We start from the raw sequence: 18,630 nt of genomic DNA, 5'->3' as shown, positions 1-18,630 counted from the left end.
TTTTTCTGGTATTTAATTGAATGGTGATTCGGTTCTGTGGAGAAGTCCGTGTAGAAAAACAAGTGCGAGCGCTAGAAGGGGAGATCCGCATAAGATTGTATGTGGCTCGGTAATTGAAGCGAAACAATCAAAACGTTTTTTACCATGCATTCGTTTGGACACAAAGCTGCGGGGATTGTTGGCTTCGAATTACAGTGAGAGATATTTTTTCAAAAATTTTGTGCTTTATTTTATGATCTGTGCGTGACCTGGCTGCAAGTGGCCTTTGAAATTGCGGGAATTGAAATAATAATACAGTGAAGTGAACTGATATAGTGAAGTGATCCTTGCGCATTTTTTCAATTGCATTGATATATATTGTAGCAGTGATATATGAGCGCCCTCTTTTTTCAAAACATAATATTGTAGCAGTGATATATGAGATATCTTGAGCGCCCTCTTTTTTCAAAACATTGTAGCAGTGATATATGTTGAAGAGATACCTTGAGCGCCCTCTTTTTTCTCAAAACATAATATTGTGGAAGTGATATAAAGAAATGGTGATATAAGAAATGCTGATGATATGCTGATGAAATGTTAGAAGAAAAATAAAATGCATAAGGCTATCATATAAGGATTTTTTTTTCTCTCAACAGAAGTTTTTTGGCAGAGATATTTTTTTTACAGAATGCATTCAATCATTTCTATGGTAGGAATAGTTCTCACTGGCAAGGAGAACTATTCAGAATGGTCTCGGATGGTAAAACACACCCTCATCTACAATGAGCTGTGGAAAGGAGTGTGTGTCGGAGAAGAAGACAAAGACCCTGTGCAGCCTACATCAGATAAAGAACTTGTTATTTGGGAAAACAAGAACAGCAAAGCCTATGCATTAATCGCAGCATCTGTAAATGAGGAAGTAAGTCGTCATATTTCATCCTATTCCAATGCCTTTGAAGCTTTACAAAAGCTGAAAGAACTCTATGATACACATTCTGCACTTGAAGTTGTTCAGCTTATGATTAAACTCTTCACTCTTGAACTGAAAAATAATGATCCTCTTGCTCTTGCATCTGAAATAAAGTCTATAATGCATGATATTAAATCCACTAAGGTTGAGCTGGATATCTCTCTTATTGCCTTTCTCAAAGCACTCTATCCTACCTACTCTAATTATCTTGAGTCTTTACAAGCAAATGGAAATCTTAAAGATATAACCTTTGACACTCTTGTGAAAAAGTTTGCTGAAAGAGAGAAAGCCTTTGGAAAGAAAACAGTCCCTGAATCTTCTGAAGAGACTGTTTGCCTTGCTCATAAAGAAAAGCATCCTGCTCAAGATTCTACAAGAGGAAGAGGTGGACAAAGAGGAAGAGGAAGATACTTCAGAGGCAGGGGGGGCAGACATCCTCAAGCAGAAAAGGCAGATCTGCATTGCATCCGCTGCAAACGAAATGGATCACATGATGCTTTTACATGCAAACTACCATGGGACAAGGTTGAGCAGAGAAGAAACCAGCAGAAAGGTAAAACTGATGACACAGACAAAGGTAAAGCACCTGAATCCGCTCACTATATTGAGGCACAATGTAACATTGGAGTAAATGAAGATCTGTTTAATGCTTCACTTACTTCTTCGAAAAATGACTGGTTGCTTGATTCAGGGGCAACCTGTCATATGACTCATAGGAAAGATTTTTTTGAAGATTTCACTGATAATGTTGATGGAGCAGTATACTTTGCAGATCAGTCAAAAATCAAGCCATCAGGGCTTGGCACAGTCAGGCTTAAACTGCCTGGTCTTCCAGACTTTCTTCTGAATCATGTTCTATATCTCCCACAGCTCAAGAGAAACTTGCTGTCCCTGGTCCACATCCGCCAGCAAGGTCACTCCATTCATATGTTTGATGGAAAGCTTGAGGTAAGAAAGGCATCTGACCATTCACTTGCCATGAGGGGTATAGAAGAAGAAAGACTTCTTAAACTGCAAGGAACCTCTGCTCATGCACAACATTTCTCATATATTTCTCATCATGAAGAAGATGCACTTCCATCAAGTTTATTATGGCATGCTAGATTTGGACATTTAAACTATGATAGTCTCCGCTTGTTGAAGAAAAATGGTGTTGCTGGTTTGCCTACAATTCCTAGAAAACATAAACAATGTGATGCTTGCATTCTAGGAAAGCATAGCAAACAGTCTTTTCATGATTCACATTCAAGAGCACATAGGAAGCTTGAACTTATTCATTCAGATTTATGTGGTCCAATGCCTGTTTCTTCTGCAAATGGAAATAAATATATCATGACATTTATTGATGATTACACCAGAATATGTTGGGTTTATTTTTTGAAGAACAAATCTGATGCTTTTCAAACATTCAAGAATTTTCATAAATGGATTGAAAATGATGCACAATCTCATATTGGGTCTATTCGCACTGATAATGGAAAAGAATATACATCAAATGAATTTGAACACTATCTTCGCCAACATGGGATTAAACATCAAACAACTGTGCCTTATAATCCTCAACAGAATGGTGTAGCTGAAAGAATGAATAGAACAATTTTGAATATGGTACGATCCATGCTTTTCTTCAAAAATGTAAAGACAATGTTTTGGGCTGATGCTGTTCTATGTGCTGCATATATAAAGAATAGATGTCCATCTAGTGCTATAAGAAACAAGACTCCTTATGAATTGTGGTATGGACATGTTCCTTCGGTAAAACATCTCAGGATATTTGGTTCCACTTGTTATGCTTTAATACCAAAGGTACATAGAAACAAACTTGGTGCTAGAAGTCGTAAGTGTATCTTTCTGGGGTATTCAAACACATCTAAAGCATACCGCCTTTATGATGAAGTAAATAAAAAGTTTGTTTTATCTAGAGATGTCATTTTTCTTGAATCATCCAAATCTGACAGTGTTGTTGAGCGGCAACTTGATCGCTTGGATAGATTCACAAAACCGAAATCATTCCAAGAGTTTGATAATCAGATTCCACATCTTGAAGGGGGGATTCCTATACTAGATCAACATGTGGAATCTCCTTCTGAAGAACAATCTCCCCTGCATGACACTCCAACAACGGATGATGCTTTAAGTGATGTAATTGATAGAATTGGGAGACTTAATCTTGATTCAGTCCCAACTCAATCAACAGAACAGCCTGGACCATCTCAGAAAGGTCCCCCAAAGTGGCTGACAAAGACACTTGAAAGTGTTCATCCTGATGAAATTGGAAAAACAGGAACCAGAAATACAAACCGACAAGATGGAGGTGATGTAGATAACTCTAATTCACCTGTTGATATGGATGTTACTTATGATTGTGAATTGAACTTGTCTACAGATTTTGAACCAACTTCCTTCAAAGAAGCTGCTTCTCATGATGAATGGAAAGAAGCGATGCAGAAGGAGTATGATGCCCTCATAAAGAATGGCACTTGGAAGCTGGTTGATCCTCCATTTGGAACAAAACCTATTGGCTGCAAGTGGGTCTACAAGAACAAGTACAAAGCTGATGGCTCACTTGACAAGCACAAAGCTAGGCTTGTGGCAAAAGGTTTTGCACAGAAGGAAGGGGTCGATTATGAGGAAACTTTTGCTCCCACAGCAAAATGGGCCACCATCCGGACACTCTTTGCACTAGCTGCTCAGAACGGTTGGAAAGTCCATCAAATGGATGTAAAAACTGCATTCTTGAATGGAGATCTAAAAGAGAATGTTTTTATGTCCCAGCCTGAAGGATTTGCTGTGAAAGGACATGAACACAAAGTATGCAAACTTGTGAAGTCCTTGTATGGCCTCAAACAAGCACCACGAGCCTGGTATGAAAAACTAACTGAGCATCTTCTGAAACTCAACTTCAAACATTTTGATCTTGATGATGCAACTTTATTTGTCAAGAAAGTTGGCAAAACAGTTGTATATCTTGTGGTATATGTAGATGATCTTTTAATGACAGGGAACAATGAAAGCTATATTGCATCCATAAAGAAAGAATTAGGAAATTTTTTTGAAATGACTGATTTGGGCTATGTTCATTACTATCTTGGCATTGAAGTAACCCAACATCCAAAGTCCATATTTCTTTCTCAAAAGAAATACATTGGAGATTTGTTAAACAGATTTGGCATGACAGAGTGCAATCCCCTTTCTACTCCAATGGAACAAAACTTGAAGCTCACATCTATTGAAGGAAAGGAATTTGAGGATGCAACAAAGTATAGACAGCTTGTAGGAAGTCTCATCTACCTCACTACTACCAGACCAGACATTTCATTTGTTGTTGGAATCCTCTCCAGGTTTATGCAAAAGCCTTGTGAGGGACATTGGTCTGCTGCAAAAAGAGTTCTAAGGTACTTGAAGGGAACTCAAGACCTTGGAATCAAGTATACACAGGTGGACGACTTCAACTTGATTGGATACTCTGATTCAGACTTCGATGGAGAGAAAGAAACTGGGGTATCTACTTCAAGATATGCTATGAGTCTTGGATCGGGAGCTGTCTCCTGGAGATCACGCAAACAATCAGTACCAGCAGATTCCACAACAGAAGCAGAATATGTGGCAGCAGCTGAAGCAACGAAAGAAATTGTGTGGCTCAGGAAAATTCTTGAAGATTTGCAGGTAAAACAAATACAATCAACTCCACTCATGATTGATAACACATCTGCAATAAAGTTGGCCAAGAACCCAAAGTTCCATGATCGTACTAAGCACATCAATACTAAATATCATCTGATCCGACATCATGTTGAGGCCAAAACAATTCATCTCCGTCATTGTTCCACAAACGAGCAAATTGCAGACATCTTCACCAAAGCGCTTGGAAGAGAAAAGCTTGAAAGATTCAGAACGATGCTTGGACTCACCAACATCCCTTCAGATTAAGGGGGGGAATGTTGACACCTAATCCAAAACGGATGGGTGAACTGGACAGTCATCTAGAAGATGAACTGATCCGTTTTTATTTTTGTATATAAACATGAGTTACCTAATGAATAATATCACTCAGTTTTCTCTCTTGTTCAATGTGGAGTTACCCTGGCCTGACAGATGTAACCTTGCTTGTGCACCTGAAATTGCCATCTTATCAGCTCCTTCAGAATTTTTCTACCAATAAAGATGTTGTTCAGAATAGAATAGATCAAATTGTGGAGTTAGATGAAGCTCGTAGGACAACTTTTGATGCTATATGTAAAAATCAATCTAACATTAAGAAAAGCTTTGATAAATTCTCTCGATCTAGATCTTTACAGGTGGGAGATATGGTATTGCTTTGGGACCGCAAGAATGAAAAGCCAGGAAAACATAAGAAGTTTGACAGTTTTTGGCTGGTGTTAGCGCTTGAATTTGGCCTCAGGCTGAAAAGGACAAAATCCAAGGCAACATCAAACCACTTAGCCTCGTAGCTAGCCCTACGGGGCAGGAGAGGGCTCTCTCCGGGTCTATCTCGGCAAAAGGTCTTCAAAGGGCGGAGATGACCAATAAAGAACACTGATTTTAGGCTAGTAAACTGATTGAGAAGGTTTGATTTCAGATTTTTAGGGTTTTGGTGGAAAACAGGAGGAGAGCAATTTTGGGTGCGGGGATGGGACACAGCTTTTGCAGAGGTCTTTTTGGGGCAAGGTAGGAGATTGTCTTGATGCCTTTGATTTAAGTGAATGGATAGGAATGACCAGTGAGGAGCTAAAGAGAGCAAGAAACCATCGAGAGTTCTCTTTAGACAGAGGAAAACATAGATATTAAGCAAACTTAAAGGCAGAGCATACAAATTATGAATTCTACCTTAACACTTCATTTACTTAATGTGCAGAAAAGAAAAGTGGGAAAATGATACACATAACACACTTACAAGTACATGAGAGAAGCACACCATCAACACAAATAACCACAGGAATCCCAAATAGTGCTGCAAAACCCTGGTCTTTCCTTTGCCAAAATTGCAGAGATACAAAGTTTAATACAATAGAAGCTTATCCCTCAAGAGTCCAACCATGAAAATGACTAAGAAAATACATAATATAGGCAAGCTAACACTTTTCCTTGCCTCTAGGGGTCGAGCTCATCATCCTAGGAGCTGTTTCAACCAATTCTAAACTAAGCACTACAATCTAGGCAATCAAAACAACTTGCCTCTATAAGCTAGGAAACCAATTCATTTATTAAATTTTTGACTTTTTATGAATGAATCTTCTAGAAGAGATAAATAAGTGCCATGACATCATAAAATTACATCAATTACATCAAAGAGGATGAAAAATCACTCCAAAAAGTCAAAACTAGTCAAATTTGCGTTTTGCTGAGCTGTAGGTGAAAATCTGGCAAACTTCCCTGATGCGTAGCGCCCCAATCCTGAACGCGTAGCGCGCCTTTGAGCCAACTTTTGAGGCACTTCCCGGCATCCAAATGAGGCAAAAGTAGGCTTGTTGGAAAGGTATGGATGTCTACTTTCCAACCCAAGTGAAATTTCTCAATTTGGTGTCCATTTGCCCCTCCAAAATTGCAATCTCCCGAGACTGCTCCCTGTGTGTCCAAAAAGTGGCAGAAAGTCATTTTTTGCATGCTTTTTGACCTTTTGAGGGCTCAAAACCTGATGAAATGTCTTGGTAATTGCTGAGCAAGTGTAATTTGTCATGACAAATCCAAAAATGTTGAGTTTTTGAGGAATGGACTTGCCCATCTTCAGGGTAGCGCGCGGCGCGCTACGCGTTGAGAGCAAAAACCTGTGTGTGGCACAAAAAAGTCAAAATTGACCAAAATTGCTCACAATTTCCTGAAATTTGAGCTGGAAGTGCATCATTGAGCACCATGCTCCTTCAAGGTAGCTTCAGCCAAAATATGAAGGGGATCGGGCCTTTTCCTCCGTTTTAGTGCCTTGGCCAACCGTCCTTTGAGCACCTTCATTCTTGCTTTACACACATGCATTCAAGCCCAATAGTGATTCTTCATGTGTCGGAGCATGTCTTTGTCCCGGTTTGCCTTTGCTATCAACCTCTCTAGATGTGTGTTCACCTGAATGAGCATAGAGCTTTGCTCCTTGGGTGTCAAATCACCGGGTCTCTTGCGAGCCAAGTTCCGGTCTTCTCAGATCCTCCGCAACTCATCAAGAGAGTGTTCATCCTCTAATTGCTTGTTGCGCTGCTCTAAATAAGTAATTGTCCAATTTGCCATCTCCAACTTTTGCTGCAACAAGTCATTTTCAGCCCTTAGTTGCTGGATGATCTCCTCTGACTCTAGGCTAGGAGAAATGATATCAAGGTCAACAACATCTATGCCTGGAACACCTGATGGCCCCTCATCAATCTTGGGCTGCTTGCCTCTCTCTGGTACCTGTGCTGCTGTCGAAAGCGAGGCCCTTTCCACCTGATGTGGAGATAACACTCGCTGTGCTGATGAAGAAGGCGAGACCCCTTCCACCTGATGTGGAGATAATACTCGCCGTGCAGATGCAAATAAGACCCTGTGGCCTCTCTGATATGTAACATAAGGAGGAGTGCTGACATGCTCAGGCTCTGGAATATCAAACTGATGTGAAGGCTCTCCCTCATCACGGACAACCTCAGGAGGTGGCTGTGGCACTGTGAACAAGTCACGAGAAATGAAATCCTCCCATGGAATACCCTGTTGTGCCAACTGATGCATGACCACAATCTTGATCAGTGCATAATGATAAATGCTCTTGTGTTGCTGTGCTGGGCTCTTTCTTTGCACCAAGGGCACCATCCTCTCTATATTTCGGCACATGAAAAATGGAATGTTCATCATTCGTACCCGTGTGAAATGCATCAACAAACGGATATGGTACGAATACAAACGTGAAAATCTGCCCTCACAAGTGAAATAGCGAATGATGATCTTCATCATAGGTGCATACTCGTCTCTTAAGAATCTGAAGGGAAAAACACCAGTTAGGTACCTCATATATGCAGGTTTGATATATGGATCATAATGAAATCTGTCCAATGGCTGGCGCTTGCTCCATTCTTCTCCAATATTGGGTATCCCTGTTGCTTGAGCAACAATCTCAGGTGACAATGTGAAGTCCACTCCTGCAAGATTCACATGCCCATTGTGCAAATGTAGGACAAACAAGCGGGCCAATTCCTTGTGGTGTTGAATTTGGGAGATTCTCTCACAATATTCATAGCATGATAGATATCGGAAACATGACACTGCAAGTGGACAGGCTTGTAGATAAGCCAAAGAGGTGGGTTCCTCCCTGACATGCTGACCACCCTTACCACCCCTGTGATGCCTCCTTGGCACCTCTATGTTGGTATCATCCCAAGACCCCTTTCTCCTTCCCAAAAACATATCATTTATCCATTCATTTTCATCATATATCCCTCAAAATCCTTGAAAATTGATTATTAATAAGTTTATAGTTATTAAATTGCATAGAAATTGATTTAGGGGTTTTATGTTGAAGAATTAGAAGTTTTTGATGAAATGATTACAGGAAGTACCCACATCCTGTAATGAGCTTATCGTTTGACATGTGGCGCAGCAGATGAGCTAGAACGAAAGGCATGGGCGAAAAGCAGAATGTCCAAGCATGGACAAACACCTATCTCCCAGCCGAATCGAACCTCCTATGTACGCGGTCAACTCAAGTCAAAGCAGGGCACTCTGGCAGACAAAAGCAGCAACAGCAGCTCGTTCCATTTTCATTTTAGTTTTTGTTCTTTTTGAAAACACTTAGCATGGAAACATTTTGAAAAGGCTTATGTAATAAAAGCGGCAACAGCCGAATGTACATTCATTGTAGCAATGACATGGCTGTGCATACGCATATGTAAATACAGTCAGGTTAATGTTTGGATAGTTTTAATCGTTGAATCGTTTTTCAGAACAGAGTTTTAAGTTTAATACAAAGACCTATTCACAGTCACGACGTGTATACCTCTTGCATTGATTTGGTAGCTGATCGATTATAGCCAGTGTACCCTTAGGACGCGGACGGGCCCTGCGTCCAATCGGTATACTGTCCGTTTGTTTCATTTACGTTTCGGTTATCATATGTTTGCACAGTGTTTATATTGGATTTCGATTTCAATAGATTTTGTATGGTTTACATAATAGTCACAGTTACATAGCTTTCGATTCCCATAGCTTTTGATTTCCATTGCATGTATATGGTGTGCGCTTATGAATGGTTTGCGTTTATGGTTATGTTGAACAGTCATCACTGAGATCTGGAAGCGAGTCTTGTAAGGGATTCGATCCCTGTGTGGCTTGTAGAAACACCATCATAAACTCTGTTTCTATTTCATAATTCATTTATGATTTCTATATAGTTTGATATAGTGTAAATATCATTGAATGCTGTGTGTTTATTGAACAAGGGTTTTCTGGGCAATATCTCTGTAAGGAGATTAAAATCATTGTTACAGTCATACACAGTACTTAGGTTCAGGGTTTAATTTGATAGATGTATCTCATGACAGGCATTGTAATCAAGTATATCAATAGGGTAATCTGAGTGTTTGAATGATAGGCTACATATTCCAGTCTTCCGTAAAGAAGCCTTGTAACCTACATCACAATCACTTGGCCAGAGATCCTTTATGTCTATATATTTTAGACCACGCCTCTAAGCTTACGCACCTCGGTCGATATTAAATATAGAGTCTAGACTAGTACCCTAGCTGGAACCACTACACTCTACCTCTGGTGTTGATTCACGGTCATCACTTTGCTCATAATCTGTTTCGGTTTCTGACATGGTTTTGGAGGCAAGTGACTGAAAAATAATGCTGACTGTGCACCCAATGAATTGCTATTTTGACTTGTTTGAATGTTGTTACCAAGGGGACAAACACACATGGGAAATGTTAGGGAAAAGGGAAAATTGAGGGGATTAGGGAAAACAAATGTGAAAGGAAATTTTAGGAAAGGAACATGGAACATATACAATCATAATTTGTAGGATTGTAATGGGAAGTGGGGCTTAGGAAATTTACATAGGATTTTAGGAATTAGTAGGGTTTAGGGATTTTAATGATTTTTAGTTGGGAAATTATATGATTTGCATGGAAAATGTCAAGGAAAATGGTGAGGAAACTATGGGGAAAGAGGAATGGGAAAATGGGTAACCTTGGGCAGCAAATTTTCATGAAACCCTAACACATTTGCATTTTTAATATTTGATACAGCAAGGTAGGGTTTTACTCCATATTAGCATGGCATTTTTGCATTTTCATTGCTCATTCATCTTAGCCAAACCAAAAATCACCATGATTAGAGGCCTACCTGAAAAGATTTGGAGAGAAGAGCAGTTTTGATGGCTTGCTGGCGATTTCCTTAGCAAGAAACCCAACGCGTAGCACGCCCAGCCTGATGCGTAGCGCGCCTCCCAACGCGTAGCGCCTGAGTTAAATTGAACTGGAAACTGCGCGCTGATGCGTAGCGCGCCACCCAATGCGTAGCGCGCTCTTCTGATGCGTAGCGCGCTTCTGCAACTGCTCAATTCGCCCAATGAACTTTGAACCCGTCTTGACAAGTATTCTCTTGGAGTGTTGAGAGGCAAATGAATTACAAATGAGGGATGGCATGCTTTTATAGGCTTCCTTTTAATTTTTCACTTGCCCAAAACCCACTTTGTAATGTTTGCATGTTGACACTTTTTTGCTTTAATTGGCTCTGACCTTTAATTTCATTTCTTTGAAAAATTGGTTGAAATGATGATTTCTTCTGAAAATTTTTGCAGGGATAGCTTCTGGGATGCTTTGGCAAAGGAGACCAAGGCTGCACTTCAACATTTGAAGAATTTGAAATTTTGAGAATTTTTACAAAAATGAGATAATGACCTTGTTTTCAAAAACAGAGTTTTTGAGAACAAGGCAAAAATTTAGTTGTACAATGATGAGAAATGTTTAATGAAGGACATCCCTCTGGCCTGCTGGTCCTTGATGACCTCTCAAGACAAAACTAGACTCAACCCTAGACCTAAGACCTTAAAATTTAAAGCAAAATGAATGACCCTTTGAGGACTTTATTTATTTGAACAAACCTGAACCAGCAGTGCCAAACAAGAGGGGAATAACGACATAAACTCCTTCCACCGAGATTATGGCATGCCTAACAGAATGCAACATGATCACACTGATGAGACACCTAACTATGAAATGCAAAGAGCTTTTGATATCTGGTGGAGGGCTACTAGACCGACTCTAACAGCTGGGACCGTACATCATTCGAGACGTAGCTGGACCAAACTCATTCCACTTGAGCAGATTGGATGGCGAACCACTTGATCTACCTGCAAATGGCCAAATGCTCAAGCTGTTCTTCAAAGATGATATCTGATGCCATAGGGCATCCTTTGTATTGTATTTCTAACCCTACTCCTTGTTATTTCAGCATTTTATTTCTGATTTAGGATTAGATTTACTTTCCTTGTTAATAAATGAAGAGCTTCTATCTTTCATGTGCTTAAATGTTATATGATGATGTTTGAATGGACGCTACTTATTTCTGCTGTGTGTTGCGTGGATGCAGATTCTGGATTCTCACATTCCTGCAAGTGCAGCAACGTGTCCCCAAGTAGAGCCAGATGTTGACCACTACGTGTCAACTCCCCATAGCAAGTACACCCCCTTTTCTTCGCAAAAGGGATAGCGCTTGATTGACATGTCCGTGCCATTCGACAGTCATTGTCGCCTTGATCATATTATGTTGTAAACCCCGTCTGCATGTGTGAATTGTAAATAATCTTAGCAGATATGAGTCATGTATGTAAATTGCCTAGGTGGACCTAATTTTCTAGTGATAATCTACGTTCCGGAAGGTTTTTTGTCTCACCGATCCATGATCGGCAGAGTTTTCCTTCAGCCTAACCCCAAAGCCGGAATGAATTTTGTCATTAGAATCTTAGAGGAATCCTAGTGTGTTAATCTGCTAGATTATAGTTGTGTCGCAGAACTGGGTGGTTTATGAGGGTCTATGTCAAATGGGTTTTCCCCCTTGAGATGTAAAGTTGTAAAAGTCATGATGTAAAGTGTCTTGAGGGTTAGAAAATGTTTTAATCCCCTCATAAGTCCTAAGTCCTAGGTCCTAGGTGATTTTTCCAAAGGCTAAGTTCGAGGATCCATTTAAAAATAAATTAAAAATAAAAAATTGAAAAAATAAAAAAACAATAAAAAATTAAAGATATAAATAATTAAAAAATAAAATAAAAGAAAATAATAATAATAATAATAATAAAATAAAAATAAATAAATAATAAAATAAAATAAAGACTTAGAAACAATAAAATAATAATATTTTTGAGTAAATAAATGCAGAATTTCAATTTTTAATGCATTAAAAAATTCGACGGATGAGATTAAGAGATATCTTGATCCTCATCGACGGTCGAGATCATTTTGACGTGGATCACTCGAACTAGCTGTTGGGAATTTTTCCTTTAAATAGGGTGCTAGGGTCATTTGAGATCATTCGATCTGTGAGTCTTGTGCTGAAGAAAGCTCTCTTGTAAACTTTTTCTGGTGCTAATAAAGAAAGACTTTGGGGTTGAAATCTTGCTGGTGTTACTCTCCTGAAGTGTTGTGAGCTGTTTTATTTTCTGCATATTTTTATTTTCAGCCATTAGTAACAGCTTGATGTAGAGTATTGTTGAACATGGGTATCTTGTTCACTTGCTAGGGTTTGAATGGTAATAAGATTTATGAAATAATGGCAGGTATCTCCATTGTATCGGGAATCTAGTATTGTTTTTCCCTCTTTATTGATGGTTGAAGTGAGCTGTGCAGGAAACCCTTATCGAGAAGATCAGTGGGCGTTTGGGGAAGTTCTCGGCTAAACCAGCCAACTCCCGCAAGCATTCTCTTGCAAAGCCCAGCCAGTTTCGATCCTGGGTTTATCATTTAAGTTTGTTCTTCTGAATTGCATGAGAGATTTCTGAAGTTTTTCATAGTAAATTGGGAATTTTGAAAATATTTCTGTGGATTATTGATGAATCTGGCTGTTTAGAGTCATTAATCTATGAAAACTGTAATTATTTAATTAAATTTTGGGTTTTATCCTTGTATATTTTGTCTCTGGTTTCTCTGTTCTTTTTGCAGGTTGCAGAAAAAGATTTCTTGTTGGAAGCCAGATCTAGGCCCTGGGGTAAGATCTGGCCTCACAATCAGTTTTTTGCAGGGTCTCCATTTCGCTGTTCGAGGGTTTCAGATTCAGTCATTTGCAAATCTGGAAATTAACTGCAGGATTTTCATAAGAATCAAAGGGGAATTAAAAGAAATTCAAGGCTGTTCAAAACCGCAGTTTCCTTCCTACGCAGTGATCAGTAAGGAAAATCGATTTTTTTTTTGCTTCACATTTGCAAACCTTGCTCACGCTACCAATTCCACCTACGTACATCTGCGAAGCCTCTATCTGAGCGCCCTCTCTGCTTGCTTGTTGTTGTCCTTGCAGTTTCACGCTGTCTCAATCCTTCAAAGCCTGCGTGCAAATTCATCAAAACAGCAAAATTTTCAGCTACTCCAAACCTGCACATCCATTTTCAAAATCTTCGACCCTCTTTGCCTGCGTGTATCCCTTCAATCCTCTGCCCGTCGAGCCACCCTCCACTTGATCTCCAACCTGCGGCAGGCTTGTCCCTTCTTGCTGCATCAATTCTTTGCAAGCGTTCCCTTGCCCGCCCTCATCACCTGCAACAATACGTATTCCGCGTAGCCATCGTTGTTCTCCGTCCGCTGTCGAACACACTCCGCCGTCACAAACCTGCAGAGACAGTAAGACCACGTTTTTATTTTTGTATATACGGGCTAGGTTTTATTATATGCATTGGATGTATAGATTAGCGTAGTTAGTTTTAGAATTAGATGATGTTAGTTCTTTTTGTTTAGATTTTTTTTTAATCTTAGGATAGTTTTAAATTAGATATTATTTTTGTTTCATTTTAAATTTAAAAATAAAAAATTTCATAAAAAAAATTTTAGACTTAGTTAGGGTTTTAGTTTTGTATTTTGTTTAATTTTTAGATTTAACGCTTTAGTTTTATATTTAGATTAGATTTTAATAATTTCAAGTTTTGCTTACTTTAGTTTTAGTTTAGATTTTAATTTTAAGTTTTGTTTTAAAATATAACAATAAAAAATTCCTAAAAATTATAAAACTTTGAAAAGACGTAATTTTTTTTTCTTATAGTTTAGGTTTTGAATTATTTTAGTTTATATTTAATTTTGTTAGAAGTAAATAATAAAAAATTGATAAAAGGTTTCCTTTTAGTTTAGTTCAAATTTTGGATTTAAAGTTTCATTTACTTCGTCTTCAGTCTTGTTTTATTTAAAAAACTAAAATATTTTGAGAAGGCTTGACAAAAAAAACCTTGAAAATTTCATTTTGGCGAATTTTGCAGTGTTTATTTTCCATTTCTCTATGGCTAAATGCACTTAAAGGTCTAGTTAAAGTTAGCTATGTGAAAGTGGTAATTGATCAGCATTTAAATTCTATGATCATTTAAAGCATTTAATCTTTCTTAAAGTTTAATTGCTGGATCATCGTTAAAGCATTGTGAATTTACTGGATATCTTACATTGCTTGGGTCATTTGATGATAAATGTTTGTTTTTCATGGTACATATTTCTGCAACATCCAATCATTTAATCATTAACTCCACAAGACACTAGTCCATTAACTTAACAAAATCAATTAAGTACTTGTTTCCCCTCGTGTCTCCAACCGGACTGTTTCACAGTTGGTCATTCATTTTCCCATAGGGTCTACCCCCCTTAGCCGCGGGAGACAGGATTAAACGGAGAGATCGAGGATCAGAGTGACAACCCCCAGTCTGAGCGTTGTCGTGACAATCTGTGTGACAACAGTGCCCATCCTGAAGTTATAAGCCAATAGGGGAGATCTGAAGGGACTAGGGTTGAGGATTAACCCCCATTTAAGGTGGGAACACAACTATAGTCAAAACCATTCCTCCTTCTAAGTCACCCATTAATCCATACCTAGTGTGCCCAAGGAAAAACAAGCATAAACACCTAATTGTACCTTTAAGATTGGATGGCCCACCTTCAAACATTCACTCTTGACAGATGGGCAAGGGGACATATGACTGGCTCAGGGAGCGGAGATCAACTAGCACAGTATATTGACTACATTGGTGGTTGTCAGGAGCTGTCGGCTAAAGACAAATATAGGAGAAAAAATTCTCCTATGGGGTCGTCCACTGGTGGTGGGTAACAGGTACCAATTATTCTATCCACAGGGAAGCAATTTATCCTATTGTTTCATAGACTAGTCATGCATTCCCACTATTTCCTATCTATAAGTGATCTAAGAGTCACCCATATCATTTTTAACGAAACCCAATTAATCCCTTTAGCACATTTAAGAGGCTTTAGGAGGATGATGATTTAGATGGGTACCAATTATTCTATCCACAGGGAAGCAATTTATCGTATTGTTTCATGGACTAGTCATGCATTCATACTATTTCCTATCTATTAGTTATCTAAGAGTCACCCATAACATCTTTAATAAAACCCGATTAATCTCTTTAGCACATTTAAGAGTCTTAGGAGGATACTACCTAGGATTGAGTAGAAATTTCCATGTCCCCAGAATAAACTCTTTGCACATCTTTAGAGAATTTATAATAATTTGGGATGATGGCCACACTTCTTATTGGTGCACAACTATATTACTTGAGATATACATTCATTTGTGTTATTCTTTTTTATTAGTTTTGTGTAAGCTATAGGTATAAATTAGATTGTAGAAGCCTTATTTACTCCTCGCATTATTGTATTTGTCCCTTCTAGTCCCTTTGGTCATATCTTTTGCTAATTTGATTTCCTTCCCCCTATCTTTGACCCGGTGACTCTTTTCATCTGGTCTTGGAAACAGTTACTTTTTGTCTTGGATCATGTGCAAATTTAGATTCCATTTAATTTTCAAATGCAACTTGTTCACTTTCATGCTTTTGTATGACATTCAGTTGAGCAGTCAACAGGTTCATAATTCGTAAGGAGCCTTGACCAAATTTCGTAATGTTTTTTGAGTATTAGTCTGATTCCTTTTTATCTCCAAACAAATGACCATTGGATTCTTTGTTGACTACTATTTCATGCCTGTTTCCCTCTCTAAGGGTCAAGCAAAGAAACAATAGGAACATTGCTTCTCTCTCTCTGCCAATATATTTGCAGGGTCTTAATTTTTTGATAGACATTGAGTTTCTTCATTTAAGAGCATTTCCTAGTATATTATGAAATTGTGGTTTGAATGTTTTTCAAAGAATTGAGAATTTTTATTTTTTTCTAATAATTATTGTGCACATGTTTTGAGGAAAGCATGCCCATTAGGTGCTCACTGTCCAAAAGGCAAGCTAAATGTTTCAACCGGCTTATGTGACCCGTAAGTTGAGATCTCCAGTAGTAACTACTTTTTATCCCTATTATCAATTCTTAGTATGACACATTTCTGATAACATTCAACTGTGCAAATCTTGAGGTATTAATGAAGATATCACTACCGATTACCACCTGGAAAGGGTAATCACTCATGTGGAGCAGCAGATCTATGGGCTGATGTTGGGAGCACACAAGAAGTTTTCTGCCCAGCTGGATTTTATTGTCCAACTACTACCCAAAAGATAGCTTGTAGCAGTGGGTACTGTTTTTTTTCTTTTGCTGCATTTGCTTTCTCCCTTATTATATGTCAACCGAATATTCATTGCATGTGTACTGCAAAAGGTATGGAACGGCTGCCTTTTGTGGCCTAGAGTATATAGCTGATTTATTAGGTTAGTAAGTTTCCACTAAATTCTTTTGTGCAATGTGTTTTACTTCATTAAAATCTTGTGTTTCCTAGTATTTGTTCAGAGGAGGAATTAAATTTTCTGTATGAGATTCTGACAAGTTCCAGCTTATATGTGATTTATGCAGACACTATTGCAGATTAGGCTCTACTTCAGAGAAAAGTAAGTAAACTGTAGATCCATAAAGCAAGGTAGATCCTTCCAACTGTCTTACAGTAGACATGTTTTATATCTATATTTGTACAAACTATTATAATGAATACTGTGATCTCTTTTTAATTCTTCAGGCACAAGATTAAAATTTCTGTATTTTAGAATCCAGCATTTCCATCTACTGCTAAAAGGTTAAAAAGTGGGGTCTGCAAGAAAGAAGACCACCGCTAAATGGTTAATGGTGTAGAGCTACAAGCAAAAGTTCATTATTATAGAAATGGAGTCAACAATGTCAAGCACTGTATCAGTAATGTTGAGAAGAAACACAAAGAGTGGGGAAAAATTTGACAAACAAAAAGATTATAATGATAGATGATGGAATGAATTAATGAGAAATGATGACAGGGATGAGTTCATGTGTTGAAATTCCCTTGCACCCTAGGTCTGGTCTATGCCTTAGCTGGGAACACAAACACACTAGAGATGCCTGACTTTAAACAAATTTGCAGAACAGAATATATCAATAGTGAAATCAACATTAGTACACAAGATTATTGTCCCAAATACTTTTCTTATGAGTGCATTAACAAGAAAATCATAGGGCTCCCATACTAGGGATCATGGCCCTTCAGAAACCCTGATACAATGCTATAATATAATAAAATACAATCTGTCCTTTGAATGTTACAACTAGGGCTGAGGTCTTATTCTTCAGATCCTCATCCTCCCAAAAAACAAAGACAAATAACTCAACTTACTTCTGGTTGACCTTCCTTAGCAATCATCCCTTTCAGTCCTCCTTGTCCACAGTAGATCAGCTCCTTTTGATCACTGTTCACTTGCTGCTCACAGAGAGGTTCCTCCTTTGGCCTTCTATACTAAACCAACATCAATCACCTTGTTGTTAGCCTCTCCTTTGGCTAACAGGCTTCTTTTCTGCCTTTTTTTCCTGCTTTCCACTTCAGTATGCTACAACAACTTTCTACTAGCCTTATGCAGGCCTAAGGGTACTTGTCCCTCACCTTAGAAGGTTCTCAATTGTCTTACTTCTCTTCCTAAGGTCCCATTGAGAAATCAATACTTATAGGAATTAGGGTTTGGTTCCTCTTTCTTGATAATTACTTGTGAATTATGTTGGCTTCATTTACTTGTTTATTAGTTTATCTTTCATCAAGCAATTACCAAATTATATGTATATGAAGACCACAAGAACAAGAAACACAAGTTGTAGGCATTCAGCCAGGGCAAAACCCCTTCAAGGGGAAAACCCAGTGCAACTCTTCCACTAGTAGATTCAGATCAATATGAGACAAGCTAAGACCCTTTAGACCTAGACAAAGACCTCCTCCAATCACCAAGTCAGCCATTTCTTCTAATAGATGATCCCTGTCAAAGTCTCCAAGTCACAGCTTCCTAGTAGCAGCTACAATCCAGAATTTTGGCCCCCAATGACAGAATTTCGGACCTGCAGTAGATTCAGAATTTTGACCTCAACAACTACCCAAAAGCTTCGCACGTGTGAGAGATAGACATCCCAAGAACTCGTTTTAGGTCTTCCTGGCTTCTTTCTTCCTTCTCCAACTACTTCGCTCTCTTTTTCTTGCTTCTCTTTCTTGTAGATCAAACTTGTTGAGTGAGTGTGACAAATAGGTCAAGCTGTCTTTCTATATATAGCGTTTTTGCTGGGTCGAATTTCGCTTATGTAGGCCGACTT

The 18,630-nt window shown here is 38.5% G+C and overlaps 1 protein-coding gene across 2 annotated transcripts in view; it reads left to right on the top strand.

Annotated features, from left to right (window-relative positions):
• The window catches only part of LOC149186940 (ABC transporter G family member 28-like), a 581,368-nt gene that overhangs the window by 236,967 nt on the left and 325,771 nt on the right, over positions 1–18,630 (top strand). For both annotated transcript variants that reach the window (XM_089412709.1, XM_089412708.1), the window contains exons 4-6: positions 16,297–16,360; positions 16,469–16,615; positions 16,891–16,925. In XM_089412709.1, the coding sequence (XP_089268835.1) occupies positions 16,297–16,360; positions 16,469–16,615; positions 16,891–16,925 (246 nt within the window). The remainder of the gene's footprint in view (positions 1–16,296; positions 16,361–16,468; positions 16,616–16,890; positions 16,926–18,630) is intronic.

Source organism: Pinus tabuliformis, chromosome 3_1 (genome assembly GCF_031772625.1).
Source record: "Pinus tabuliformis cultivar Carrire ecotype Pingquan chromosome 3_1, CPIR1, whole genome shotgun sequence".
Classification (NCBI taxonomy): Eukaryota; Viridiplantae; Streptophyta; class Pinopsida; order Pinales; family Pinaceae; genus Pinus; species Pinus tabuliformis.
Note: the sequence above shows the minus strand (reverse complement) of the source record. Positions and strands in the feature narration are given on the sequence as shown.